At 45.4% G+C, this 27,789-nt stretch overlaps 1 protein-coding gene across 2 annotated transcripts in view; it reads right to left on the minus strand.

The window, feature by feature from the left end:
- Window positions 1-16,423: 16,423 nt before the first annotated feature.
- Window positions 16,424-27,789, minus strand: part of KIF3B (kinesin family member 3B) — a 41,206-nt gene continuing 29,840 nt past the window's right edge. For both annotated transcript variants that reach the window (XM_045444921.1, XM_045444922.1), the window contains exons 6-9: window positions 23,834-23,947; window positions 23,052-23,157; window positions 20,754-20,932; window positions 16,424-19,867 (exon numbers count right to left, since the gene is read on the minus strand). In XM_045444921.1, coding sequence (XP_045300877.1) covers window positions 19,771-19,867; window positions 20,754-20,932; window positions 23,052-23,157; window positions 23,834-23,947 — 496 coding nt within the window. In that variant the 3' untranslated portion in view covers window positions 16,424-19,770. The remainder of the gene's footprint in view (window positions 19,868-20,753; window positions 20,933-23,051; window positions 23,158-23,833; window positions 23,948-27,789) is intronic.

Genomic DNA, 27,789 nt, shown 5'->3' on the forward strand with positions numbered 1-27,789 from the left:
CAGCACATAGGGTTTTTGTACCAGTTTGTCCGGAAACGTTCCTAAAATCAGTCCTAAACTGGATTAATGAGCAGCCAGGCCTTAAATATTAGGGAGGCGGGGTCAATGCCCACAATTTGAAAGGTTTCCCTGGGTAACAAAATAACCTTCCATCCCCTGATGTTAGCACATGGGAGAGCCGGTGCTAAGAGGCACCACAGAATTCAGTGCTCCTGCTTTAATGCTCCTCACACAGAAGATGTTCGTGTCCAATAAACGAAATACTGCAAAGGGAATAGACTATAGAAGGTGAAATGAAATCTCTCCCCTTCTTACTTCACCCCAAGAAGGGGACAAGGAAGAACAAACCCCTACCACCACCACCAAAAAATTGTTTGACCTGATTTTTTTTTAACAAAGGTTTTTTTTAATCTACAGCTGACAACAGTAACCTTTGACAAGTCATTTGACTTGTTTCAAATGTTTTCTTCTTGAGTAGCTTCGCCCTCCTTTGATCTCCAAGGAGTAACTAGAGAAGATGCACTCTAAGATTTACATGTTTAGGGGCGCCTGGGTGGCTCGGTTGAGCATCCGACTCTTGATATCAGCCCAGGTCATGGTGGTTCATGAGTTCAAACCCCCCTTCGGGCTCTGTGTGGACAGTGTGGAGCCTGCCTGGGATATTCTCCCTCTCTCTCTCTCTCTCTCTCTCTCTGCTTCTCCCCTGCTCATGCTTTCTCTATCTCTCTCTCTCAAAATAAATAAACTTTAAAAATCATTAAAAACATAAAATTTACATGTTTATCACAGGCCCTGTGGTAGGCAGAATAATGCCTACCCCAACACACAGCCCCCAAACTCTCTATGCCCTGGTCCCGGGCCCCTGTGAATATGCTACATTCCACCACAAAATTGACTTTGAAGATAGAATTGAGGACTGGAAAACAACAAGATTACCCCAGAGTATTTGGGTGAGTCCAGTGTAATCATACATACCCTTAAAAGCAGAAGAAGAAGGCAGAAGAGATGCTTTGGAAAGATAAGGCAGCAGAGGAATCAGATTTGAAGCTTGAGAGAACTCAACCCAGTGTTGCTGCCTTTAAAGGGGGCCATGAGCTAGGGAATGTAGGCAGCCTCGAGAAGCTGAGAACAAGTCCTGCCAGCAAGTAACAGGACCTCAGTCCTATAAGGTCATGGAACAGAATTCTCACAACCTGAATAAGCTCACAAGCAGTAACCCCCTCTTGCCAAGTCTGCAGAAAGGAATGTAGTCCTGCCAACATCTCAATTTTAGCTGTATCAGAGAACCAACTGAACCACACTATGCACGGACTTCTGGCCCACAGAAAGCATGAGATATAAATGAATGTTGTTTTAAGCCACTAAACCTGTGGTAACTTCTTACAGTGGCCAAAAAAAAAAAAAAAAAAAAAAAAAAGCTAATACACTGGAAATGACTTTAATTCTTTCAGCCAATACTGACTGGCTCCACATTTCGGTCAAGCCACGGGGGGGAATCCAGATGTGACTATTTCAAGGTCTCTGCCCTTACAGAATTAAACAGAAACTGATGGCATCATAGTTAAGTGTGAAAAGAGTACGTTCAGAGGACTGTATGAAATGCTGTGTTGAAAATGGACGTGAGTCACTAAACCTTAAGTAGCTGTCATTTTTTTTTTTTTTAAAGCAAATGAGACTCACGTTTATTCTGTTGTCAGAAGCACCAAAAAACAACCTATACATTTTGGTTTTGGTGTGTGTGTTTTCCATTTTATAACAGTGCTTTTATTACAAATCAGCTTTTAAGTCAACACAGGTGCCACAGGGCAGTGTAAGATAAACAGGACTGTATTCAACCCTGCTCTGTTTGGGGATGAGTCACTGTTTTCAAACTGCACAGTTACAAGCAAAGCACACATTCAGGACTTTGAATAACACACAGCACCAGCAGACTCAGGAACTCCCAAAAGGACACCCCTGAACCCCACTGTGAGATAATGCATTGCCATGAGCTTTGGACATCAGCTGGCCTGGGTCTGAATGTTCTTTTGCAGTTCCTCTCTAGCTGACTGGCTTTGGTCAAGTTCTGAAACTTCTCATTAACTCAAAAGGTGGAATTGGGATTAAATAGGATCTTTCTCTTTTTTTTTTTTTTTAATTGTTTTAGTGTTTATTTACTCTTGAGAGAGAGACGGAGCATGATGGAGGGAGGGGCAGAGAGAGAGGTAGACACAGAATCCGAAGCAGGCTCCAGGCTCTGAGCTGTCAGCACAGAGCCTGATGTGGGGCTTGAACTCACACACGGCAAGATCATGACCTGAGCCCAAAGTCGGACGCTTAACCGACTGAGCCACCCAGGTGCCCCTAAATAGGATCTTTCTAAAGTGAATTGCACACAGGAGACTCACTAAATGCCAGCTCTCTTTGCCTCACAAAACCTTTAGAGCCTAAAGTATAAAAAGTGCCTCCTTTTTATACTTCAGTGAACCAAGCTCTGGAACAGTTTTCCACTCAAACAAACGTTCTCTCCCAGTAATTCTGTCCCTATTTTCAAATGAAGTTGAGGTTCAGAGGTCAAATTACCTCTGCTAGGTTCCAGATGATTAAGTGAGACCCCATTTACTAAACTTCCAGAGTAACAGATGATCAGCAAATGTGTATCTCTCTGGTTCCTCCCACATTTCACTTATTTGTATGACTTTTGGTTTACTGTCTGTATTCTTAGCATCTTCTTGGGTCCATCATCACTCCCCCAACATCTGGCACAGTCTTGGCACATGGTAGGCACTCAGTCTGTTGAATAAATGACCTTACTCAATAATTACTTTATTGGACAAAATCCCTGAGGATTAATTTCCCACTGAACTGCTTCCCCTAAACAGTTATCTGGAATGTGCCAAGCAGAATTGGGAAAGACCCAGGCAAAATTTCACCCACACGTATTTATGCAAATTGTAAAGATCAGACTTCATGACCTCACTGGCATTTTTTAGGCACAGAATCTGCCCACATCATGGGCAGCCCTAACTCAGTTTACCTGCCATTCACCATCGTTCAAATCCACTCCTGTTTTTCAGTCTCCCATGAGGCTGAAAAAGGTGTTTAAATTCCATTTTATTCCGCCAAAATGTTAATAATGATTACTTCTGTGTTGTAAGACTGAGGTCAGATTTTGGTTTTCTTCCTATCTTTTTTTTTTCTACGAAGTATTACATTTTTTTTTTATTTAAAAAAAAATTTTTTTAACGTTTTTATTTATTTTTGAGACAGAGAGAGACAAAGCATGAACGGGGGAGGGTCAGAGAGAGGGAGACACAGAATCTGAAACAGGCTCCAGGCTCCGAGCTGTCAGCACAGAGCCCGACGCGGGGCTCAAACTCACGGACCGCGAGATCATGACCTGGGCCGAAGTCGGCCGCTCAACCGACTGAGCCACCCAGGCGCCCCAGTATTACATTTTTTTAATTGAAAAGTATTTTTTTTAACTCAACCACAAAACAAAGCATTTAGATTATGGTGGCAGATGTAATGTTTTTCACTTCTTTATACTTGTCTGTATTTTCCAAATCTCCTAGAATGAATATGTGCTACTCATATACAAGTATGTTGAAAATATTAAAATGTTCATGCTCAACACCTTTATTTTTTTTTAATTTTTTAAAATGTTTGTTTATTTCTGAGAGAGAGAGAGAGAGAGAGAGAGAGAGAGAGTGTAAGCAGGGGAGGGGCAGAGAGAGAGAGGGAGACACAGAACCTGAAGCAGGCTCCAGGCTCTGAGCTGTCAGCACAAAGCCCAACACGGGGCTCAAACTCATGAATCAGATGCTTGACCAACTGAGCCACCCAGGCGCCCTGTGAGGGAACATCTTCAATAAAAATTCCTCCTTTAATTTTACTTTAAAAAGATTTGTGGGGAGCACCTGGGCGGCTCAGTTGGTTAAATGTCTAACTCTTGATTTTGGCTCGGTCATGATCTCACAGTTCACAGGATCAAGCCCCATGTCAGGCTCTGCGCTGACAGCATGGAACCTGCTTGGGATTTTCTTTCCCTCTCTCTCCATCCCTGCCCTGCTCATGCTCTCTCTCTCTCTCAAAATAAATAAACTATAAAAAAAAACAAAAAAACAAAAGTGGGACCCCCCCCCCCCACCAAATGGCCTCAAAGGATGATCTGACCTAGTTGTTTTTTTTTTTTTTTTTTTTTTTTAACCAGAATTGTGGGAAATATCAGCCACCTGCCAGATTCTTCAACGTTTTTAAGTGAAGATTTCAGGACCTCATTAAGGAGCCCATCCCAATTTTTAATCTCTCTTAATGCCAGAGAGCTATACTCCTTCCTACTATAAATCTTTCTGGTCTCTGTGTCAGTTTAAAGTGCATTTTAACACCAAAATTCTAAGAGTGCTGGTACTAATGTGATGATTGGTAGATGGCTTCTTCCTTTTCAATGTTTTATAATGAAAACAGTTTACACCCTGCCCCAAATGGCTATTCTTCCTCCCCTTCTTCAATAATTGCTAATGTCTGTATGTGAAGTTGAGGGCTTAGATAAGTGGCTTTCACAGCCTTGGCTGTATCAGGGCCAATAAATCAAAGGAACTTTCTCAAAATCCCATAGTTAGCTGTGTTAGAGTCAAGACTTAGACTCAAACCCCTCATTCCAAACTCCACTGGTAGCCAGCCTCCAAAACAGCCCCCAATGATTCCCAACCCTGATTATTCACATCCTTTTTAGTCCCCACTTGGAAGAGGGCTGAACTGTAGACCCAAAAGGACATTTGGAAATAACTGTATGATTTCTGAGGCTAAGTCATAAAAGACATGGCAACTTCCGCCTTATTCTCTTGGATTTCACCCTCTGGGGGAAGCCAGCCACCATGTCATGAGGAGACTCAGGCAGCCCCTATGGAGAGGTCCACATGGCAGTAACCCCAGACAAGCTTTCAGATGACTTCAGCCCTAGCCAACATCTTCTTGACTGCAACCTCATGAAAGATCCAGGGCCAGAATCACCCGAATATGGTACTCCTGGATTCCTGACCCACAGAAACTGTATGAGATAATAAATACTTACTGTTTTAAGGCACTAAGTTTTGAGACAATTTGTTACACAGCAGTAGATAACTAATACAGACATAGTACCTTCCTTCTGAATGGTTCTTAAATTTTGTGAAGTCCACTGAAAAGCAGGGGACCCTCTTTCCAGATAAATTGTACGCAGACACAACAGCACTGGGCCTGACCCAAGAGTGGGAGCTCTTAGGTTGTTGAATGGGTTCATTCAAGCAGGATTGGGTGCTAACACTGGTCTGCAGTGGAGGGGGAGCAAGAGAGGGGTGCAGAGTCATCCTGGATGCCCCCTTACCTATTTCTTCAGCAAGGCTTTCCCTGCTGCCCTAAACTCATGGAGTCTGATATACTCCCTATGCTTCTTTCAAATTATAATGGGGAAAAATAGAACTCATTCTTGACACTGACGATGACTTCTTCAGTGTCTGCTCCTGAATTAGACTGTAAGGCAGATGAGGTCAGGGATTGTAGGCCTATTTACCGCCCTGCCCTAAAATTCAACTGGAAAAACAGATGCACCATTTTCATAACAAAAAGGACGCAACATTTACTGACCATTTACCACGTGCCAGAGCCTATCCCAAGAGCTTGCTATGCATCATTTCAGCCCGTCTTCACAAAAACACCCTAAGGTAGTACCATTCCTATCAACATTATACAGATAAGGAAGCACAGGTTCAGAGAGAAAAAAATAACTTGCCCAAGATCACACAGCTAGTGAGCGGCTGGCCTGGGATTAAAGTTCAGGCTGGCTGAATGAAACCAAGCTCTACGAATTTAGCCATTCGGCCCTACTGCCAAAAAGAATTTGAAGAAGATTAATGAGTTGGGACATATTAAAATGCATTCAGTAGCTATGCCAACTAAGTGCAATTTTTACAAAAGAAAAAAATAGACCAACTAAACTGAATAGACTACAGAAATAGAACCAAGTGTACAAGGAATTGCAGTGCATAATAAAGGTAACATTTCAAATTGATGGAGAAAAGATGGAAGGCAATAAACAGAACAGGACCACTGGGTGGCCATTTGGAGAAAAATGAAACTGGAGCTCCGCCCCTCTTCTTAAATCTACCTTCCATCTAAATCAAAGATTTATATGTCATGAAAGAAACAATGAAAGTATTGAGAGAGAGAGAAAAAAAAAAGTGGCTATTTTTATAATTCGGGAACTGGAACGATTTCTAAGCATGTTATAAAAGTTAAAAAAAAAAAAAAAGACCCATCAGGTAAAACTGATAGATTTCACTACATAAAATTAAAAGTGCATATAACAGCAACAAAATATCACACACAAGGTTAAAGACAAACAATGAAGTGGGGAAAATATTTGTCACATATACGACAAAGAGTTAAGATTCCTGATCGAATTGTTTTCTTTTGTTCTGTTTTAAATAGGCTTCACACCCAGTGAGGCTTGAACTCACCACCCTGAGATCAGGACCCGAGTTAAGATCAAAAGTCAGATCTTAGCCAACTGAGCCACCCAGGTGCCCCCTTAATAAACGAATTCTTAAAAAGTCAATAGGAAACACCTCTACAGGAAAATGGTCAGATAACAATGGCTTAAGCAGGCAGTTAACAAAAGAAACTCGGGGCCCCTGGGTGGCTCAGTCGGTTAAGCCGCTGACTTCGGCTCAGGTCAGGATCTGTGAGTTCGAGCCCCACATCCAGCTCTGTGCTGACAGCTCAGAGCCCGGAGCCTGCTTGGGATTCTGCGTCTCCCTCTCTCTCTGCCCCCCACCCACTCGTGCTCTATCTCTGTCTCTCAAAAATAAGTAAATGTAAAATAATAATAATAATGTATGCCTCTTATCATGCACCTAGTAAGTGTCAGGCACTTGGTGGATGTTTTCTTTAATCCTTTCAGCAACTCTGAAAGCTGCGGGGTTGATATTTACCCTCTCACCAAGGTGGAATAGCCTTGCTGCTGGTAAAAAGTGCTAACCCAGGTTTACCCAGTTCCGAAACCTCCCTGCTCCATTCTGCTGCATTTCTCGCTGATCTAGCAGCATACCGTCTTCACTTTGAGACATTATTTGCCCTGAGGTCTTTGCACTTCCACACGTCCTCATATCTCCACGCTTGATGGGGCTTAAATACAGATTATGCTTTTGACCATAATGCAAATGTCTACTTTTATTGAAATGTATTTAAGCAAGAATGTGAAGTCTTAGTCTATCTGCTAACTTTATCACCTAGTTTAGAAGCCTTCAGGGTCTCTCCTGGCAGCATAAAACCGAGGCAGCCATACTCTTACACAGCCTGGCTCTCCTCTGCCTGGTCTCTGGGCTCCCCCCAACCACACCCCACCTCCCTCCTAACCACACCCCTACTGCTTCACAGCCCCGGCATCCAGCAAAAGTGGCGTTCGCTAAATGCTGGCTGAAAAGAAGAGGGAAGAAAGCTCTACGCCATAAGAGACAAGGATGGCAAGCAGGCAATTCGAGAGGGGCCTTGGAGCCGAATGAAACTTAATTGGGCAGAGATGAGGTAAAGCTTAAATGAAGCAACATGCTCACGCAGTCTGTCACAAGGAGACCTACCTCTCTGCTGTGCTGCCCTGCTTTACAAAGTGCTTTCACTTAGTGATTGTAATAGCTACCATTCACGGAGTGCTCGCCACAGGCCAGGCACCGGGTGGTTTACATATACTCTTCTTCATGTATATTTTATTTATTGTGATTATTATGACCCTTGTGATTATTACTTACTTTCTGGGTCTCTCCTCTAGCTCCACACAGCTCTAGGAGGGCAAGGTTTTTTCCCTGTTGTGTTCACAACAGTGCTTGGCAAATAGGTGCTCAGTAGGTCACTAAATTCTCCACAGAGCCCTGTGAAGTAAGAATGACTTTTACCCCCACTTTACAGATAAGCAACTGGAGGCTTAGACGAAACAAGTGACTTTGGCAAAGGTACAGATCCAACAAGAAGACAACATTAAAAATAGACCCATGGATTCTCTCTCTCTCCATTAGCTCTGCAACCATCTGGATTCAGAAATGTCCATTGGCTCCTTTGGTTAAGCATCTGACTTTGGCTCTGGTCATGAGCTCACAGTTCATGAGCTTGAGTCCAGTATTGGGCTCTGCACTGACAGCGTGGAGCCTGCTTAGGATTCTCTGTCTCTCTCTGTCTCTCTCTTTCCCTCTCTCTAAAAGAAAAGGGGGGGGGGTGCCGGGGCACCTGGGTGGCTCAGTTGGTTGAGCATCCAACTTCGGCTCAGGTCATGATCTCACACCCACACATGTGGGTTCGATCCTCGAGTCGGGCTGTGCACTGACAGCTCGGAGCCTGAGCCTGCTTTGGATTCTGTCTCCCCCTCTCGCTGCTCCTCCCCCACTCACACTCTGTCTCTGTCTCCCTCTCTCAAAATAAACATGATAAAAAAAAAAACTTTTTAAAGGGGTGCCTCGGTGGCTCAGTCAGTTAAGCATCGGACTTCGGCTCGGGGCATGATCTCACGGTTCATGGGTTTGAGTCCCACTTTGGGCTCTGTGCTGTTAGCACTGAGCCTGCTTTAGATCCTCTGTCCCCTTCTCTCTCTGCCCCTCCCCGCTAGTTCTCTGTCTCTCAAAAAAATATATTAAAAAATAATAAAGGGGGGGCGCCTGGGTGGCGCAGTCGGTTAAGCGTCCGACTTCAGCCAGGTCACGATCTCGCGGTCCATGAGTTCGAGCCCCGCGTCGGGCTCTGGGCTGATGGCTCAGAGCCTGGAGCCTGTTTCCGATTCTGTGTCTCCCTCTGTCTCTGCCCCTCCCCCATTCATGCTCTGTCTCTCTCTGTCCCAAAAATAAATAAACGTTGAAAAAAAAAATTTTTTTTAAATAAATAAATAAAAAAAAATAAAATAAAAAATAATAAAGGGGTGCCTGGGTGGCTCAGTTGGTTAAGTGTCCAACTTCCACTCAGATCATGATCTCAAGGTTCCTGAGTTTAAGCCCCACATTGGGCTCTGTAGTGTCAGTGCAGAGCTGGCTTTGGATCCTCTGTCACCCTCTTTCTCTGTCCCTTCCCTGCTGGTTCTCTCTCTCTCTCTCTCAAAGTAAATAAACGAAAGAAAGAAAGAAAGAAAGAAAGAAAGAAAGAAAGAAAGAAAGAAAGAAAGAGAAATGTCCACTCCTGGCCTGACTTTAGAATTGACTAACAATGGTAACAACGCTGCAACAATTACCATTGGCTGAGCGCTTGCTCTGTGCCAGGTTCTGTTCCCAGTGACTCACAGCAACCTAGAAAGTACTTGCAATGACCCCTTTTTGACTGTTGAGCAATCTGAGAGCCCAAGGAGGTTAAGAAACTGTGCCATTATAGCAAAGCTAGTAAATGGTGAGTTCAGAATTCACCATCCAGCAGCGTGGGCCCAGGGCCCACCTTGTTCATCATTGCCCATGTTGCTTCCATAAGGTGATGAACCAGGAGCCAGAGCAGCGGGGAGGACTGGCATCTCCTGAGGACTTACCAAGAGCTAGACCAGTTGGCTTGGCCCGTTAGGCATGTCTTCATGTTTCTCTTCATGTTCTCCTTTAAACCTCACAATCGCCCCATGAAGTTATAGATGAGCCAAATGGAGTTCTGAGACCCTGAAGGAGCCAGACCTGGACTGAAAATAGATTAGCGGTTGCCTAAGGCTCTGCAGTTGGGAACAGATGCAGAGCAGCTGCTAATGGGTACTTTTGGGGGTGAGGAAAAATGTTTTAAAATTGATGGTGGTGGGATGCCTGGGTGGCTCAGTCAGTTAAATGTCCGACTTTGGCTCAGGTTTGTGAGTTCGAGCCCTGCGTCGGGCTCTGTGCTGACCGCACAGAGCCTGACTCAGATCCTCTGTCTCCCCCTCTCTCTGCCCCGCCCCTACTCATGTACACTCTCTCTCAAAAATAAATAAACATTAAAAAAAAATTGATGGTGGTGATGGCTGCACAGCTCTGTGAATACACTAAAAACCAGTGAATTATACACGTGAAATGGGTGCACTGTGTGAAATGGGTAGGTGAATTATACCTTAATAAAGCCTTTTATTTTGAAAGGGGGGAGGACACACGGAAGGAAGTGGCAGTGGTGGAATTTCCACTGGCTTCAGATCAAACGCCCGTGGAACCGCTGGTCCCACCACTGCCTCTACTGTCACCGCTCACATCCAGTTACCAGCAATCAACCCACACCCTGAGGCGTCAACCTCTCCTCTCCTCTCCTCCCCCAGCGCCTCATCCCAGGCATGGTCCCTCCCCCCAACTACCGGACCCCTTCAAGCAGTCCCTCACCTTGCCCGTTGCTCCCTACCTGTTCTCTACAACGCTGCCAGAGAGAGCCTTCTAAAAGCATTTGTCAGATTTCTCTCTTTTGCTCAAAAGCTTCCAATGGTCTAAAAAATAAAATTCACTTACAATTCAGAATTGAGCCATGGCCACCTTCCCAACCTCACTGCCCACCAGCCAGTCTTGCCTCCTTGCTGTCCTCAAACACACTCCCACCTCTGGGCCTCTGCACCATGGTTCCTTTTCTCTGGAATACTCTTCCTCCCGGAGCAGATACCCACATGCTTGCTCCCTCATTTCACTCAGGGCTCTGCTCAAATGTAATGTCACTGTTGCAGAGAAGTCTTCCCTGACTTCCCAATCTAAGTCACCATCTCCCTCAGCTTGGCACGCTCTAACCCCTGACCTGCCTTGTTTCCCTTCAGAGCACCTCTGACACCTGACATAACACATACTTCTCTTTTGTTTAAGTAAGCTCTACTCCCAACGTGGGGCTCGAACTCACCACCCTGAAATCAAGACATTGCTGTACCAATGGAGCCAGCCAGGTGCCCCAACACATACTTCTTTGTTAACCATCTGTCTCCACCACTAGAATGTGACATTCCTGAGTGCACGGGCTTTATCCTGGATCCCTGGGACGAGAACAATGCCTAGAACATAGTAGATACTCAAAAAATGAATACATTAATCTAATACCAAACCTTTGGCTTCTTTCGCCACCCCTCAGATAATCCAGCAAAGAGACTGATCACTGCATTTAATATGCTCCTTGGGGCGCCTGGGTGGCGCAGTCGGTTAAGCGTCCGACTTCAGCCAGGTCACGATCTCGCAGTCCGTGAGTTCGAGCCCCGCGTCGGGCTCTGGGCTGATGGCTCAGAGCCTGGAGCCTGTTTCCGATTCTGTGTCTCCCTCTCTCTCTGCCCCTCCCCCGTTCATGCTCTGTCTCTCTCTGTCCCAAAAATAAATAAACGTTGAAAAAAAAAAAATTTAATATGCTCCTTACTTGGGGCGCCTGGGTGGCTCAGTCAGTTAAGCATCCGACTTCGGCTCAGGTCATGATCTCGAGGTTCCTGAGTTGGAGCCCCGTGTCGGGCTCTGTGCTGACAGCTCTGAGCCTGGAGCCTGCTTCGGATTCTGTGTTTCCCTCTCTCTGCCCCTCCCCCCACTCATGCCTCGACCCCCTCTGCATCCCCTCAGAGAGGCCACTGACCACCTTGAATTGGACTTATTTGTAAATGGCAGCAATTCCCTACCGGACTGGCAGCTCTGGAAGGGCAAGGTCCTGAGCTGTAGCCCATGACACCGAGCGCAGACTTGAGTGAATAGCAGACATAAATCTTTTGTTGACTGGACAAGGAGAAATTTCAAAACCAACAGCAATTTCTCAGTTCCCAAATGCAGCCAAGGGACCACCTTCGAGCCCACCGCACTGAAAAATGCCTCAGTCCCATTCCTAGGAAACTAAGACCTTGAAGTCAAGTTCAAGTGCTTCTTGGAATTCCTTGGGTCGCTGTGCCAGAGAAAGCTCCCTGCAGAATGGAATTTGCCAGCCGAGCCCAGAAAACCTGTGAACAGCAGGCAAACTTAAAGCAGCACTTAGTGAAATTGCTTTCTGTTATCTCAAAGAGAAATAATAGCATGTGAGGCTGGCTTAAGGAGAAAATGCTCAAGTGTAAATAGGGCCATGTTTCACACACATTCATGGGCATGCGTGCGCGCGCGCGCACACACACACACACACACACACACACAAACACAGGCTTTTGAGGATTCTGTCTTCAGCCTGTGTCATGGAGTCAAGACCCTTCCCAGCCCAGTTCTCATTCTCACTCCCATCACTCTCAGGTTCCCCAATCACCAGGAACTCCCCAGCAGCTCCTTCATATTATTCCCTTTGTCTGGCGTGCTCCTCCCTCCTTCCCAGGTGAAGCCCTACCCGTTTTCACAGAGCAGTTCAAATGCTGCCTCCTTTGCAAAGCCCTTCTCCACCCCTCCTTCCTGGAGTGCCACATCACCTCTTCCTCTGACAGAAAAGCGGCTGTAGGTGTCAGTACATACTGAACCATCCAACTCATAGAAGCGTCAAGCTTGAGAAGACTATAGGACATGCCCTCGGGGAACTTACTGTCTAGTAGGGGTGGGGGGGGGGGAGACCAAAGCAAAAAAATACATAATTGTAAGTTGGGAAAAGGGCTAAGAGGGAAACAAGACAGAGGCTTCCACACAGCCAGGTGAAGATGGGGAGAAACCAGAATGGATGCTTGGGGAAGGTCTCTTGGGACAGGGGTCATTAAACTGGTACCCGACAGATGAGTAGGAGGCAGTCAACCAAAGAGCGGGGAGAAGTCTCCAGAAAGAGGGCACAGCACACGTGAAGGTGCCAAGGCATGGAAGCAGTTGGCACAGTCAAGAAACCAAAAGGAGGGCTTGTGTGGCTCCAGCTTCAGAGGGCTGGGAGAGCGGTGCAAGGAGAGGAGGCGGGCCTTCTTGTACGTCCTAACTGTGTCCTCAAAGGGCCCAGGTACACTCCACTCCCTTTCTCCAGTGCAGAGCAAGACACGCGGCACAAAAATGGGCACCCAACAAGTTCCCGAGGGCTCCACTGCCCGCTGAAGATGCGGGTGAACCACCTCTCTGCCCATTCCCCCACCTCCAAAAGCAGGTCTCCAGATGGCTCACCTAACTGAGGCACCTGGCGATGGCTAACCACAATTCTGGTGACGGAAAAAGAGGAGAAAACAGGAGCAGCTGCAAGAGCTACAGTTATGTCCTTGACAAATGCCACTGACAACCCAGTCGACAGATGTGACCACCACGTGGTCCTTGGAAACCAGGTTCTCGAGGTAAACTTCAACCAGAGGGCAACTCTAGTACAAGAGGGCTTGCCAAAATTGCATGCCCAAGACTTAAGCCATTAGTGTGAAGTTCAAGATACAGTTTCCAGAGCTAACCGTTCTTATTATTCACAGCACTTCCGACAACCAAATAAGACAGGTTTCTTCCTCTCCATTCGACGACCAAATCTTTGATTCCCCGGACAACAACTGGGTGTCCTGTAATTATGACACTCCCCAGTGTCAGCACAGACCCCACAAGTTAAGGGCTCAGTCCAAGACTGCTCCACTTCAGATGCCAGTTCCAAGTCCCAGGCTGCCACTTATGCTTCTGCCCAACTATAAACTGGCTATACAGCAGGGGTTCCTATGACCCTCTCAAGTTTGATAATTGCTAGAACAGTTCACAGAACTCAAGAGAGTGTTTTAGTTACTACCGCCAATTTATACAGGATGCAACTCAAGAACGGTCAAATGGAAGAGATGCACAGTGCAAAGTATGGGGGGAGGGGTGTGGTGTCCCTGAGCTGTCCTCGGATACGCCACCCTCCCAGCACCTTGATGTGTTCACCAACCTGGAAGCCCTCAGAACCCTCATCATATAGGGGCTTTTACGGAGGCTTCATTACATAGGCACGATTGATTAAAATCATTGTCTATTGGTGATTAATTCAGTTTCCAGCTCCTCTCCCCCCCCCCACCCCCCCCAGGTCAGCAGGTGGGGCTGAAAGTTCCCACCCTCTCAGTCACACACGATTGGTTCCTCTGGCAACCAGCCCCCATTAGGAAGCTATCTAGGGGCCCACTTAGAGTCATTTTATCAGCATAGGCTCAGACAGGTCTGAAAGGAGCTTGTTAGGAATACCACAAAATCCTCCTATCACTCACCTCTGTCACTCAAGAAATTCCAAGGGTTGTAGAAGCTCTTCAGGGACAAAAACCAAACATGTATTTCTTACTGAATCACACAGGGTTTGTGTAGTTTCTTGATTTTTTTTTTTTTTAAACAGCCCAGCAGATGAGAAGACAACCTGGTGAGTCACAGGAATTTCCAAGTTGCCCAGCCACACTGCCCTGTGCCTCCCTATGAATTAGCCCCGGTCTATCCAGAATCCTGTCACTTTCAAGAACACACTCATAATTCTTCTTCTTCGTCATCTTTTTTTTGAAACAGTGCGAGCCAGGGAAGAGGGGCAGAGAGAGAGAGAGAGATCTGAGAGAGAGAGAGAGAGAGAGAGAGAGAGAGAGAATCTTAAGCGAGGTCCATGCCCAGTGCAGAGCCCCATGCAGGGCTCAATCCCACAGCCATGAGGTCATGACCTGAGCCAAAATCAAGAGTTGGCCGCTTAACTGACGGAGCCATCCAGGTGCCCCCACTCAGAATTTTTCAAATCATACTTTGAACTCTTGCTTTCTGGCTAATGGATTTTGAATTATTCTAAACTAATAATTATTTAGGTCAAGCCAAACTATGGTTAGCTTTTTGGAAGAAAAGGGGGAAAGGGTGTTACAGGAACATTATACATAGTTTGAGGGCATCATGAAGAAACACAATTACAAATCCTTTGCCTAATAAGTCACATAGGACGCTATTCTCTCTATGCTCTTTAAATCTGTTGGGTTTTTCTAAAGTCTCATGCTGTAATTTTTTTCCCTAATAGTTCCCCAGGCTTCCCTGTGGTGAGGGTAAGAAAGGAACGCAGATACCTCCCTGTGAAATTCGGCTTCTCTGTTCCACAAGACCTTCACAAATTCCCTCCCCAACTCTCTGACCCAGCTAACCTCTCATCCCCCCTCCCCGCTTTTTTTTTAAGTGAGCTCTACACCCAACGTGGGGCTTGAACTCACGATCCCAAGATCAAGAGTCGCATGCTCTACTGACTGAGCCAGCCAGGCGCCCCAAATCTCTCATCCTTTAGATCTCTCTGTAAGTGCCATTTCTTCAGAAAGCCCTTCCCTTATTTACCCACCCAACCCCAATTAGAAACCTATCACTCTCTTGTAATATGCTATAACATCACTTCATGGCATCTGTCGTAATGTGTAATTGTACACTTGTGTGCATTTTAACACTCAGCTTGCCTCCCTCTCCATCAAAGTACAAGTTCTATGTGGCCAGGGACCAAGACAGTCTTGCTCACATCTATATATCCAGGGCCCAGAACAGTGTGGCACATAGCAGGTACTTAACACATATTTGTTAAATGGTTAGCAGTTTTTCTGTAAAGGCCTAGGATTTTCTAAACATGCCCAGTCATTGCTGAACACACTGTTCATGGTGTCTTCTGAACACAGGACCCCATCACAGCAATAACCACATTTTAAAATGGCTGCTCTGCTCCACATACTTGTGTGCTGCTGCTTTAAATGCACTGCTAATCTTCATAATGGCCCTGGCAGGTGGGTATTACTACCCCATTTTATAGACAAGGACACCGAGGTTCAGAGAGGTAAATTATTATTTGTTTAACGGGATTTTTAAATTTCTTTTTTTAAAGTTTATTTATTTTGAGAGAGAGAGAGAGAGAGAGAGAGAGCAGGAGCAGGGGAGGGGCAGAGAGAGGGAGAGAGAAAGAATCCCAAACAGGCTCTACACTGTCAGCACAGACCCTGATGTGGGGCTAACTGAGGCGGGGCTCGAACTCACGAACCGTGAGATCGTGACCTGAGCCGAAACCAAGAATTGGTCGCTCAACCAGTTGAGCCCCCAGGCAGCCCAAGAGGTAAATTAAATTCCTCATAGTCACATAGCTAGTAAGCAAACACAACCAGAACTCAAACCCAGCTCAGAGTCAGGTTCTGTGCTTCCTCTTCTCAACCCTCTGGGGGGACACTCCAAGAGGTCTGAGTGTATGACGGACCACAAGCCGACACGTGGCCCATTTCTGGTATTTCTTTTTTTACCTGATGGTAAATAACATAAAATACGTTTGTGTTTAAAAAAAAAAAAAAAAAAAGGACACATTTTAAAATATAATATGAAACAAACTTAACAAAATTTTAAACACAAAACACAAAAGTTAAAAGAAATGTCATGCCTATTGCCCAGGCCTATCTCAGGAGCCTCCATGGAAAACCATGTGAGGCATTTCTTTGTCGCTCTTTCTTCATTTTATGTCCCTTTACCTGTTGCTATTTTTTTTGTAATGCCAGCATTCCAACTCAATCTTTATTTTCCACTCCCACCCTCCTTTCACCGGAAAATTTTAAATGTTTAAAGAAAGTGGCAGTGTGTCAGCCAAGGGCTTGTCATTTTCAAAAGTGTTAGTCATTTATGAGGACACCTTTTTGTAGGTACAATAAATCTGATTGATTTTTATTACACATCTTAGTTTAGAATCACTTTTACATTCCTAGACAAAGAGATGATACAAATAAATATCAATTGTAAAACTTAGAGCCCCAAGTATTGGCATATTCTTTGTCTAAAGGTAGCCAAAGAGAAGGTCAAGATCAATAGCAACTCCAAAGAGCCATAAAGCCCACTGCCTCCTGCCTGCTCCAGGATCACTCTTTTCATAAATAATCTCAAAAGCATTTCATTCAAGAAAACAAGGGCTGGGAGAAAGGTGGCAGATTTCCAAACAGTGCCAGGCAAAACCTTGCGCAGTAGACGATAGCCAGGCCCACTGTCCGTATCCAGTTCCTTCTGAGCATTTTGATTATGGCTTTTAGAGTGTATTAATAGCCCCATTTTTGTCCACTGATGGTGTTGCGATGGCCCACGGTGTTGTTTACAGCGAGCCTCGACCGTGAGTGGGAAACGTGAGGCAGAACTGATATCCCATGTTCACAGGGAATCGACACTTCTCAAAAACTTGGCGACAATTCTACATTCAGTGAGGGAGGACTTACAAGAGTCAGACAGGAAAAGCAGAGAGTGGCCCAGGCCTGAACTGCAGAACTCTCTGACGCCCTTGGTCATGGAGGTGTGGGTGGTACAATTCAAGCAGCATGCAGGCATTCGACGGGGAACAATCCAACATTAGGTCAGAGTCTGAAGAAAGTGCTTCATGCCTATGATTTGTGGCCGTGGGCTCTGAATCCAGGGACCTGGGAGACATGGGACTTGAAAATATGAAGCCAGATACATTCCTATTGATCAGAGCAAAAGGGGGCTGGATGGGGGTTGCACACACAGTCTCAAACTCCTTCTCCCAGATGATCTTCTTAGATCCTGTTCAGACTTGCTTCCACACTTCACTAGCTGCTGCTGGCGTGAAGACCCTCAGATGGCTGGGAACATTCTAGCATGACTACAGACACAAAAACCAGGTCGGTCCTCTACACAGCTGGCTCAGTTGAGAGCCCAAAGCAGCAGCTTCCTGGTAGCAATAAGACACTCTCCTGTCTGCTCTATTCAAATATTTATCGGATCCATTTGGAGAGAAGAAAAGCACCGGAGACTGCTTGGGGAGGGACAGCTTCGCCTCCTCACAGGTGTTCTACTTTGTTTTCACAGGCTGCCAGACGAACACAGCTGCGTGTAAGGCAAGCTTGTTTTAATAATCCTGCCTGTCAACTTGCCTTTCTTCTTTCACCTTCTTAGAAGAGTCCCACGGTCACTCAACCACCCTTGCTCAGAACAACCACCTTGAGACATCAGTATTAAGGTACAGTGTTAACTGCGGTGTTCAGCTCTCAGATTTGCTAGATGAATATTTTCTGCCTATGGAATTCAGACTAGCTGTGAGGGAATGTGGTGCAAGAGACAGGTGCAACTGGCAGACAACCATCTGAGACTATCCACCTCATCATTTGGTTCCTACTCAAACAGGTAAATCTTAATAAATAGGAAGCAGGGTTTGATCCCGAGAAAGATGAGGGAAGGCTCCATTATGCTCTGGGAATTGCTGACAAGGGCCCCAGGTTCAGAAAGAACGGTAACTAAACAGGAGATAAGCTGCCAGATGCCAGATCTCCATTTGTAGACTGCTAAGACATTGCACTTGGTACCTCCTCTTTCCCACAGGCTCTGATCCAGAAATGTGCCCTGGGAACTCAGCAGCAGAGTTAAAATAGAACTCAAGGCCCACCTGAGTCGCCACTTTCCTGGGGCACCGTGCCAGCAAGGTGCACCAGGGTGGCCAACCTGGGGACTCCTATTGTCTCCTTAGGCTTGGCTCGTGGACTCAGACACTCACATGGGAGCGCATCCAGCCTGGATTAGTCATTCATTGGGCCTTTAATACAGACAAAGGCAACAACTGCACATTAGTGTATTTCTAAAACTGGACAAGTCCTTGGTCTCTCTCTTACAGACACACATGGACACACTCAAAGAACACAGGCACCACTGTGCTTGCACACCCACACACACTTATGAGCTGCTCTGGGGGCGGGGGGCGGGGCGCGGGCAGAAATGAGTAACATTCACCTAATGACCAACAAAAAATGAAGCTTTGAATTTCAATAATACAAAGAACTAAAACTTACAGACCAAACTAGTATATGTAAAGGGGAATTCCTAACTCTCTCCTCTGAGCCTATTCAATCGCGCCGCCACTCCTGGCCCCCACCTTGGGCTCTGGCTGCAGGGAGCCACAGTTCTAGGTGTTCTGCTGCAGGCAGGCAGGACTCCTTTGCTCCCGTCCGTTATATCTTCCTCTCCCACTGCCCCGAGTCTCACGTCTCTGTCTCTGCACTGCCTGGTCACCCTTAAGCAAATATGGAACAAAATGGGGAATTCAAAAGTGCCACTGTATGTCTCGTTCCCCCAGTTCTTGTCCCACCAGAGAAAGCAGAGCCAACCTCCCTTTTCCCACAAAACAGGCCCACGGCTGAGCATGCTCTGGAGGCAGAGGATGGGCCTGGGCAGGGACACTCAGAGGATGCGTGCAAGGGAAAAGATGGTGACAGATGAAGAGTAAAGTGACATAGTGTATGGATGTGGCATCAGCTTACAGATTTACATCTTTGACGGGATGTCGTGGTTTTAAGGTTTTTAAGAAGCTGTTTTCCCTAAACTCTCCAAGGAGGCAAAGGGAATGTTATTTCTATTGCTTCCAACATTCTTGGAAAACGTTTCCTTACTCAGCAGTTCCTGAACGACAGATCCCCTTCTTACTGAGGTGCTCGGATCATGCCTATCGGGGGCTTGGATCCATAAGAGAATTCTCATTCCACCTACAGGAACAAGCACCTATTCAAGTTCTAGGGCGTTTACTTTTCAACCTCACTGTCATTTTATCCTGAGGCTCCAAAGACTTGGTCCTGATCAGGTGACTCCCGATTCTGCCCTGATGTTCACTAAGAAAGGAGCTCAGTACAAAGAATAAGCTAGAAAAGGAGAGGTGAGAGGAAGGGAGGTTAAGCAAAGGGAGAGGAGAAGGCAAGGGAGAGGGGAAGCAAGGTCACTGGTCATTCTCTTGCTTTCCACTTGGACTATCACACTTTACCTTACCCATGCATTTCTGAGATGCTAATTAAAGGGCGTTTCCCAGAGTTGCTGAGTGCCAGATGAGGACCAGCACATTTCAACCAGATTCAGGTGGTTCATCTGCAAAGAGGCCATAGCTTCTCCCCAGGGGCACGGTTCTGAGTTTGGGCTTGAGTCCTCTCGGCGGGTTTTTGCTTGTCTCTTCTCTCAGAAGGCAAATGCTACTTACACCCTGGGAGAGGAGGGACCGGCTTTATTTTGGAACCAGCCCTCGAGACTGTGGGTAAAGCTGAGATGCGGGGGTTCCTGAGGAAGAGGAGGAGGGTCCCGACTTCCTTCCGCTTTTGGGCCTGCAAAGGTCAAGCACATGTTTACATTTCACGTCCCTGCCTCTATCTTCGACACAGATCAGATGCCTTACCTCATCAAGGACCCTGAGCCTTTCCTTAATGGCCTGAGAGCCGGTATACTTTCAACTGTCAGGCAGCGCCTGACCCTCGGTGCGTGGCCAGGGTGTGACAGCTCAGGGAAGGGACCTGGTTCTCAGAAACTGTTCTTCCATTTAAATCAGATCTAGACTGTCTTCTCCGAATTGGTAAAAAATATTAAGTGTGCAGGTAGAATTTCTTCCATTTTTGCTTTTTTACCCATTTGTTTTCCTTAAACTTCTAATCCAAAATTTATTAAGGTAGAATTTCTAATTTAGCATCAAATTAAGTACTTGGTTATTCAACAGGTTATTTAAATGAAGTCAATTCAGCACTGAGGTTCAGAGCCTGGGTGGATTCAGACACACCGAGGTTTAAACCTTGGCTTTGTACTTACATCCTTGAATGTGGCTACTTTCTCAAACTCTCTAAGACTCCGTTTTCTAAACTGTAAAATGGGATTGATGATAATATTTCCCTTTTAAGTCTTTGCAGGAAATCATGAAGAGAATTTTTTTTTAAGCACTCAGAACTGCCTAGTACCTGGTGGGGACCAAAGAACTGCCCCCTGCTTCACTAGAACCCACGATCCTTATGGCAGGAACTGGGCACATCGGGCATTCTGGTATTCATAACACCTGGCATAATGCCTGAGCCATAAATATTTGTGGAACAAATAATAAACACAGGAGCAATATGGCAATACTTTCTGGCGTGTTCTGTGAAGCCTTCCACGATAAACCTCAGCCTTCGTTTGTCCTTGTTCAAACATGTTCTGTTTAACCACAGGTCATCAAAAGTCACTCACCTGGCCTTGGATTTCTTATTTGTAGTGCTTTCAAAGGATGATGCATCCACCTGTATCTCATCTTCGTCCTGCAGAGCCGCGTCCAGGGCAGCCTGGACTTTGGGAGCGATGGCGGGGCCCTCATAGTCTCTGGTGGTCCGGCTGGGCATGTCCAGCTCTAACAGCACGATGTTTTCTGCCTGCAGAAACAGAGCCATAACCAGTGAGGCTGGCTTCCGATCAGACATAGAGAACACAAGCAATCTAGACCGCCCCCCTTCCAAAAAACAGAACTGCACATTTCTTGCTACTCAGGGCCTACCAAGAGCCTGTAGACACACAGTTTTATAACTTTTTTTCCTGGTGATGGTACAGATGATTTTTATCTTCTTCTCTAGGCTTTCCTTTAGTTCCTTAAAAAATAATTTTTTTAAACAATGAACATATATTATACCCTAAGGGGAATAATCAGGGAAAAAAGTAGAACCCATTTACTGCAAACAATGGGAAAATATAAGGAAATATAAAGAAGAAGATCATAATCACTGATCATCTCACCACCCACAGCAGCTTTGATGAACCTTTTGGGGAGGAGACAGGCCTGGAGCACATATATGGAGAGTGTGTGGCATATATAACCACATTTCAAAAGTCGTACTGGGTCCTGCCTCATAACTGGCCTTATGGCTGGATTCCCTCAGCTGATATCCTGTGGCAGGCCTTTCCCTGGCTCCCACACACCGAGATGAGTGTGTAGAGGGAAGAACACCTATGGTACACATCTCCTCCTCCAGGTCCTCCTACCCAGTGGAGTCCAAGCCCCAGAGCCCCAGAGGGGGCAGGAGGTTGCCACTGCAGGGAGAGGGTGGGGAGATGGAGTGGCTCCCTCGATCCACTTTATATATGGAGATGCTGCTTAAAATCTCTCTTAATGGAGTGGGTCCATTGCTAACAACATCTGAGAGCCACTGCTCTCAGATTCTACCTTTGGATCAGGTTAGGCCCCTGGAAACCCACATGTTTTGATTTGTAGGCTTTGAAATCATGCTGTTTTGAGACATGAAATAATGGACAAGGTGTACACCCTCTGAAACTGCTACAAAAAAAAAAAAAGCTTCTGAGGATTCCACCTGATACATCATTCACCTTCCACTATAGAAAACTCCACCAGATGTATCTTTTCTGCTTTTGCTTCCTTTATTTTAAATAACTCGATGCCAGGAAAAACAGCACCTGATGAAGTAATTAATCCCCACCTGTTTTGCTCTGGCGGCCAAGGGACTCAAAAACAGTTTAAAGTTTTCAAGTGAAAATCTTTCATTAAAAAAAAATAATACAGGGGCGCCTGGGTGGCGCAGTCGGTTAAGCGTCCGACTTCAGCCAGGTCACGATCTCGCGGTCTGTGAGTTCGAGCCCCGCGTCAGGCTCTGGGCTGATGGCTCAGAGCCTGGAGCCTGTTTCCGATTCTGTGTCTCCCTCTCTCTCTCTGCCCCTCCCCCGTTCATGCTCTGTCTCTCTCTGTCCCAAAAATAAATAAACGTTGAAAAAAAAAAAATTTAAAATACAGATAAGCAAAAAGAAGGCAATTTAAACTGAGTGCACTTCCATTAACCAGAGGTAATCAGTTCACATTTTGATATATTTTGCAGCTGGTTTGATTCATATGTAAACCTCTAGCACCAATTGTTTTACAGCTTAACAATACATTGTGTCTCCTGGTTCATCCACAGGACATGCTGCATAGAGGAGGTGGGAGGGTTCAATGAGAGAAACCACTAAAATGCTGAGTACATGCCTGGCATACAGCAAGCACTTATAAATAGAAGCTCGTACAGTATTATTATTGTAAAGTATGTTTGGGTCGTTAAATAGTCCTCAATTATGTCACTTGAAATGACTACCTGACTGAGCCACATTCCGTTAAATGGACGTACCAGAAGTTCTTTAACTCATCTCCAGTCATTACACACCTGCATTCCCTCCAGCATTCGCACAGAACCATTTGCAGGCTTAGTGTTGATGTTTATCGGCCATTAGGACAGTGTGCTTGTACTCTCCTCCTTCCCTAGTCCTAGTTTTCTAAATCTCGTTTGATTTTACCTTTTTATTCATAATAATTTGTTCTTTTTAGTTGTTATTTATTTAGTATATTGCTTTATTATTTGGCATCATTGTTATGTTAATATAAATGTCCTCAGAAACCTCTGCAAAGAGTCAGGATACAAACTCTGTAACTTTGCAGAATGGTGTGTAAGAGTTTACATAAATCTAAACTCCTCGAAAAGAGAGAGGGGAGAAACACATGGATGATCTTCTCACCCTGTATCGGGCCTCTGGACGAATCATCATGGACATTCTTGCGTGTTGGCTCAAAGGCCTCTTATATCCCACAGCTGAGACTGGCCGCTTCATCATCTGCTGGTTCCTGGAAATGGACTGCAGTAGTTAAAGCCTGGCTGGAGTGTGTCCCACAGTCCCAGGATCGTCCTGTGGAACCAACTCTCAGAAGACACTGAGCCTATTTAGACAGAACCTGAACCAAGTGAAGCCCTGGACTGAAGGCTGCCAGGCGAATGGGGCAGGAGCTGCTGCTATTTTCTGTTTGAGCCACATTCCGATCCAAATGCTTAGTGTCCTGCATCTCTTAAGCTGGAAGGGATGAGTCATCATCCAGTTCTTAGATGGCAGGCGTAAAACATGGCTGTCAATATTCCCCGCCCCCATGTCCCCGGCAGACAGTCTCCCATGATTCCAGCAAGACCCAGGCTCAGACTGAAAATCCCCCTCAACACCCCGCCAGACTGCCACACAAGAGGGCACCTGGGTACTGCCCCTCACCTGGCCTAGCACACTTCACTTGACAGCTCGGGAAGTGGAAATTCAGGAGTTTGGGAAGGGTGTGAGTTCACTGTGATAGTCTCCCAATTCCTAACACCACTCTGCCGTCTTTTACTTCGGGGACCTTGGCAGTCACAGAGTCAGAGATGCGGCTGGTTCCAATTCAAATGATTCACACTGTGTTCTCACTAAACCCCTTGGGCCAAGGCCAGCTTGCCAACATTCTTCCCCTCCTCCCCACCTTAAAGTCAGTAGGGACTTACTCCAGTCTGGTTATAGGATGTAATTTCCAATGGTCTTCCTCTTCGTCAAAGAAGGATCTATTCATAATTTTACTTTTTTCTTCCAGGGGGATAAAGTTTTCTATAATAAGATGCCTGTAAGAACACACATACATGAGTGAACACAGGTAGAGAAAGAATGCAGATGGAGTACTGGCTACCTGGTCCCATGTGTAGGAGGTCATTAGATGAGAGTCAAGCCACTCAGCAAACATTTACTGGGCAGGCACGATGGGCCCACCATCATACAGAGAGCTGGCATACAGACACGAATGACACTCGGTGAGATAATGGTGCAGCCGTCTTAGCTGTGACAGGTCCCGACAGTGGGCTGCCCTAGGACTACAGGGAGGCCACTTCTGCCCGAGGAGAAGCGGGGCTTGAGAAGGTGAAAGGACTGCAGAAAAGTGACCATGCCTGGGCCGTATCGGAGGGAACGTGTGCTATCTGAAGTGTCTTCTAGAGGGCCACTGGGACTGCCAACCCAGCACATTAACTTCCAAAATACGGAAAACCGATTAGGAATTAAACGGCCTTCTTCTAATCCCATGGGTTGTTGCCCAAGCTAGAAAGCTCTCTATTCCAATCACTAGGACACAGAGCAAGACTGAGTGGATTTCAGTCCCTTAGACCACTGAGAATAAAGACCTCTTCCTGAGAAGAGTCTTTGCCTCAGAAGTGCCAGGGAACATGGCAAACAATGAAGCTGGAACCCACTGGGTTGTGTCTCTCCATGGTGATAACTGTCCCCTGCCACATCTCTGTATTCAGGCTTTCAAAACCTCAGGACAGAACAATGCCAAAGGGGTGTTAACTGGGAGAGACACACAACAAACACCACTGAGGTGGAGGTGGAGGTGGAGGGTACTGACCTTGAGAAAGAGGCTGACTCACTGTTTATTCAAAAGATATAAATAAGAGAAATAACAATGAAAATGGCTTCCCTAGGGAAAAAATATTTCAGAGAGATTAAATTTTCTATTCGTTTTATTTGACACATGTAAGAAATTGTTTTTCGTGACATATATTGTATTTTTTTCTGATTTTAAAGCTTCTATTTACGGTAGAAAATGTGAAAAATACAATTACATATAATTTCACCATCCAGAGGTAGCTATTATTAATAGTTTGACATATCCTGTTCTGATTTTTTTTTCTAGGGGTACATACCCAGAAAGAGGGCAGACTCACTTAATTTTAAGGGCTCCTTCCAAATTTAAAACTTGGTCATGAAAAGAATCCCTCTGAAGAGGTCTTTAAAGAAAAACCCCAGGGGTCGGGGTGCCTGGGTGGCTCAGCTAAGGTCATGATCTCACTGTTTGTGGGTTCAAGCCCCCCATCAGGCTCTGTGCTGAAACTCAGAGCCTAGAGCCTGCCTCAGATTCTTTGTCTCCCTCTCTCTCTGCCCTTCCCCCACTCATGCTCTGTCTCTGTCTCTCAAAAATAAATAAATGTTGGGGCGTCTGGGTGGCTCAGTCGGTTAAGTGTCCGACTTCAGCTCAGGTCACGATCTCACGGTCCACGAGTTCGAGCCCCGCGTCGGGCTCTGGGCTGATGGCTCAGAGCCTGGAGCCTGCTTCGGATTTTGTGTCTCCCTCTCTCTCTGCCCCTCCCCCGTTCATGCTGTGTCTCTCTCTGTCTCAAAAATAAATAAACGTTAAAAAAAAAATTTTTTTTTAAATAAATAAATGTTAAAAAAATGGTTTTAAAGAAAACAATTCCGTATGCAATAACAAAGAAAAAAACAAACTTAGGTATACATTTATCAAAAGAAGTGCAGGGGGGCCTGGGTGGCTCAGTCAGTTAAGCATCCGACTTTGGCTCAGGTCATGAACTCGAGGTTTGTGAGTTCGAGCCCCAGGTAGGGCTCTGTGCGGACAGCTCAGAGCCTGGAGCCTGCTTTGGATTCTGTGTCTCCCTCTCTCTCTGTTCCTTCCCCACTCACACTCTGTCTCTCTCTCTCACAAAAAAATTAAGATTAAAACAAAAATTAAAAAAAAAAAAAAAGAAGCACAAAGACTTTTGCACTGAAAACTACAAAACATTCTTAACAGAAAAAGACGATCTTTTTGGGGCGCCTGGGTGGCTCAGTTGGTTAAGCTTTGACTTCGGCTCAGGTCATGATCTCACAGTTCATAAGTTCGAGCCCCACATAGGGCTCTCTGCTGTCATAGCAGAGCTCGCTTCGGATCCTCTGCCCCCCTCTCTCTCTGCCCTTCCCTTGCTCACACACATACACACTCTCTCTCTCTCAAAAACAAATAAACATTAAAATTATATTTAAACAGAGAAAGTAAAGAAGATCTAAATAAATAAAAAGACATCCCATATTCATGGATCAAAAGACTTAACTGTTAAGATGACAATACTCTCCAAATGGATGTCTAGATTCAACACAATCCCTATCAAAATCCCAGCTGGCTTTTTCACAGAAATTGACAAGCTGATCATAAAATATATATAGAAATGCAAGAAACCCTGAATAGCCAAAACAATCTTGAAAAAGAACAACAAAGTCGGAGGACAACTTACTACAAAGCTACAGTAATCAAGGCAGCATGGTATTGGCATAAAGACATACAAAAAGATCAATGGAACAATATTGAGAGTTCAGAAATAAACCCTTACATTTATGGTCAACTGATTTTCAACAAGGGTTCAAAGACACTGAATGAAGACCCTTTCAATAAATGGTGCTAGAGGGGCACCTGGGTGGCTCCGTCAGTTAAGTGTCCAACTCTTGGTTTCAGCTCAGGTCATGATCTCACCGTTTTGTGAGTTCAAGCCCCAAGTCGGGCTCTGCGCTGGCAGTGTGGAGCCTGCTTGGGATTCTCTCTCTTTCCCTCTCTCTCTGCCCCTCCCCTGCTCATGCTCCCTCAAAATAAATAAACAAACTTAAAAAAAAATTATATAAATGGTGCTGGGACAACTGGATATCCACATGCAAAAGAATGCACTTGGAACCCTACTTCAGACTATACACAAAAACTAACTCAAAATGGATCATAGACTTAAATGTAAGACCTAAGACTTTAGGACTCTAAGATGACCCAAGAGAATTGAAAACATAAGTCCACAATAAAACTTGTACACAAATGTTCGTAACAGTAGTATTCCTAATAGCTAAAAGACAGAAAGAGTCCAAAGGTCTATCAACTGGTGAATGAAAAACTAAAATGTGATATATTCATACAATATTATTCAACCATAAAAAAGAATGAAATATTGGTATGTGCTAGAACACGTATGATCCTTAAAAACACTATACCAAGTGAAAGAAGCCAGCCACAAATGGCCACATTAAAAAAACAACAACATGTGGGGCGCCTGGGTGGCTCAGTCGGTTAAGCATCCGACTTCGGCTCAGGTCATGATCTCATGGTTCTCAAGTTTGAGCCCTGCATCCAGCTCTGTGCTGACAGCTCAGAGCCTAGAGCCTGCTTCGGATTCTGTGTCTCCCTCTCTTTCTGCCCCTCCCCTGTTCACATTGTGTCTCCCCCTCCCCCTCTCTCAAAAATAAAAAAACATTAAAAAACAACAACAATGACAACAACAACAAGAACAAGAACAACAACATGAGGTGCCTGGTTGGCTCAGCCAGTTAAGCGTCTGACTTTAGCTCAGGTCATGATCTCGCGGTTTGTGAGTTCAAGCCTCACGTCGGGCTCTGTGCTGACAGCTCAGAGCCTGGAGCCTGCTTCAGATTCTGTGTCTCCCTCTCTCTCTCTGCCCCTCCCCAGCTCACACTCCATCTCTCAAAAATAAATAAATCTTAAAAAAATTTTAAAAAATTAAAAAAACAAGAACAACAACAAATGGCCACCTTATTCCATTATAAATTTATACACAATGCCCAAAATAGGAAAATGTAGACACAATACCAAAGTTAAAGCGACAAAAGAAAACACAGATAGATTGGACTACTTCATGATGAGTCT

Source organism: Leopardus geoffroyi, chromosome A3 (assembly GCF_018350155.1).
Source record: "Leopardus geoffroyi isolate Oge1 chromosome A3, O.geoffroyi_Oge1_pat1.0, whole genome shotgun sequence".
In the NCBI taxonomy this organism is placed as follows: Eukaryota; Metazoa; Chordata; class Mammalia; order Carnivora; family Felidae; genus Leopardus; species Leopardus geoffroyi.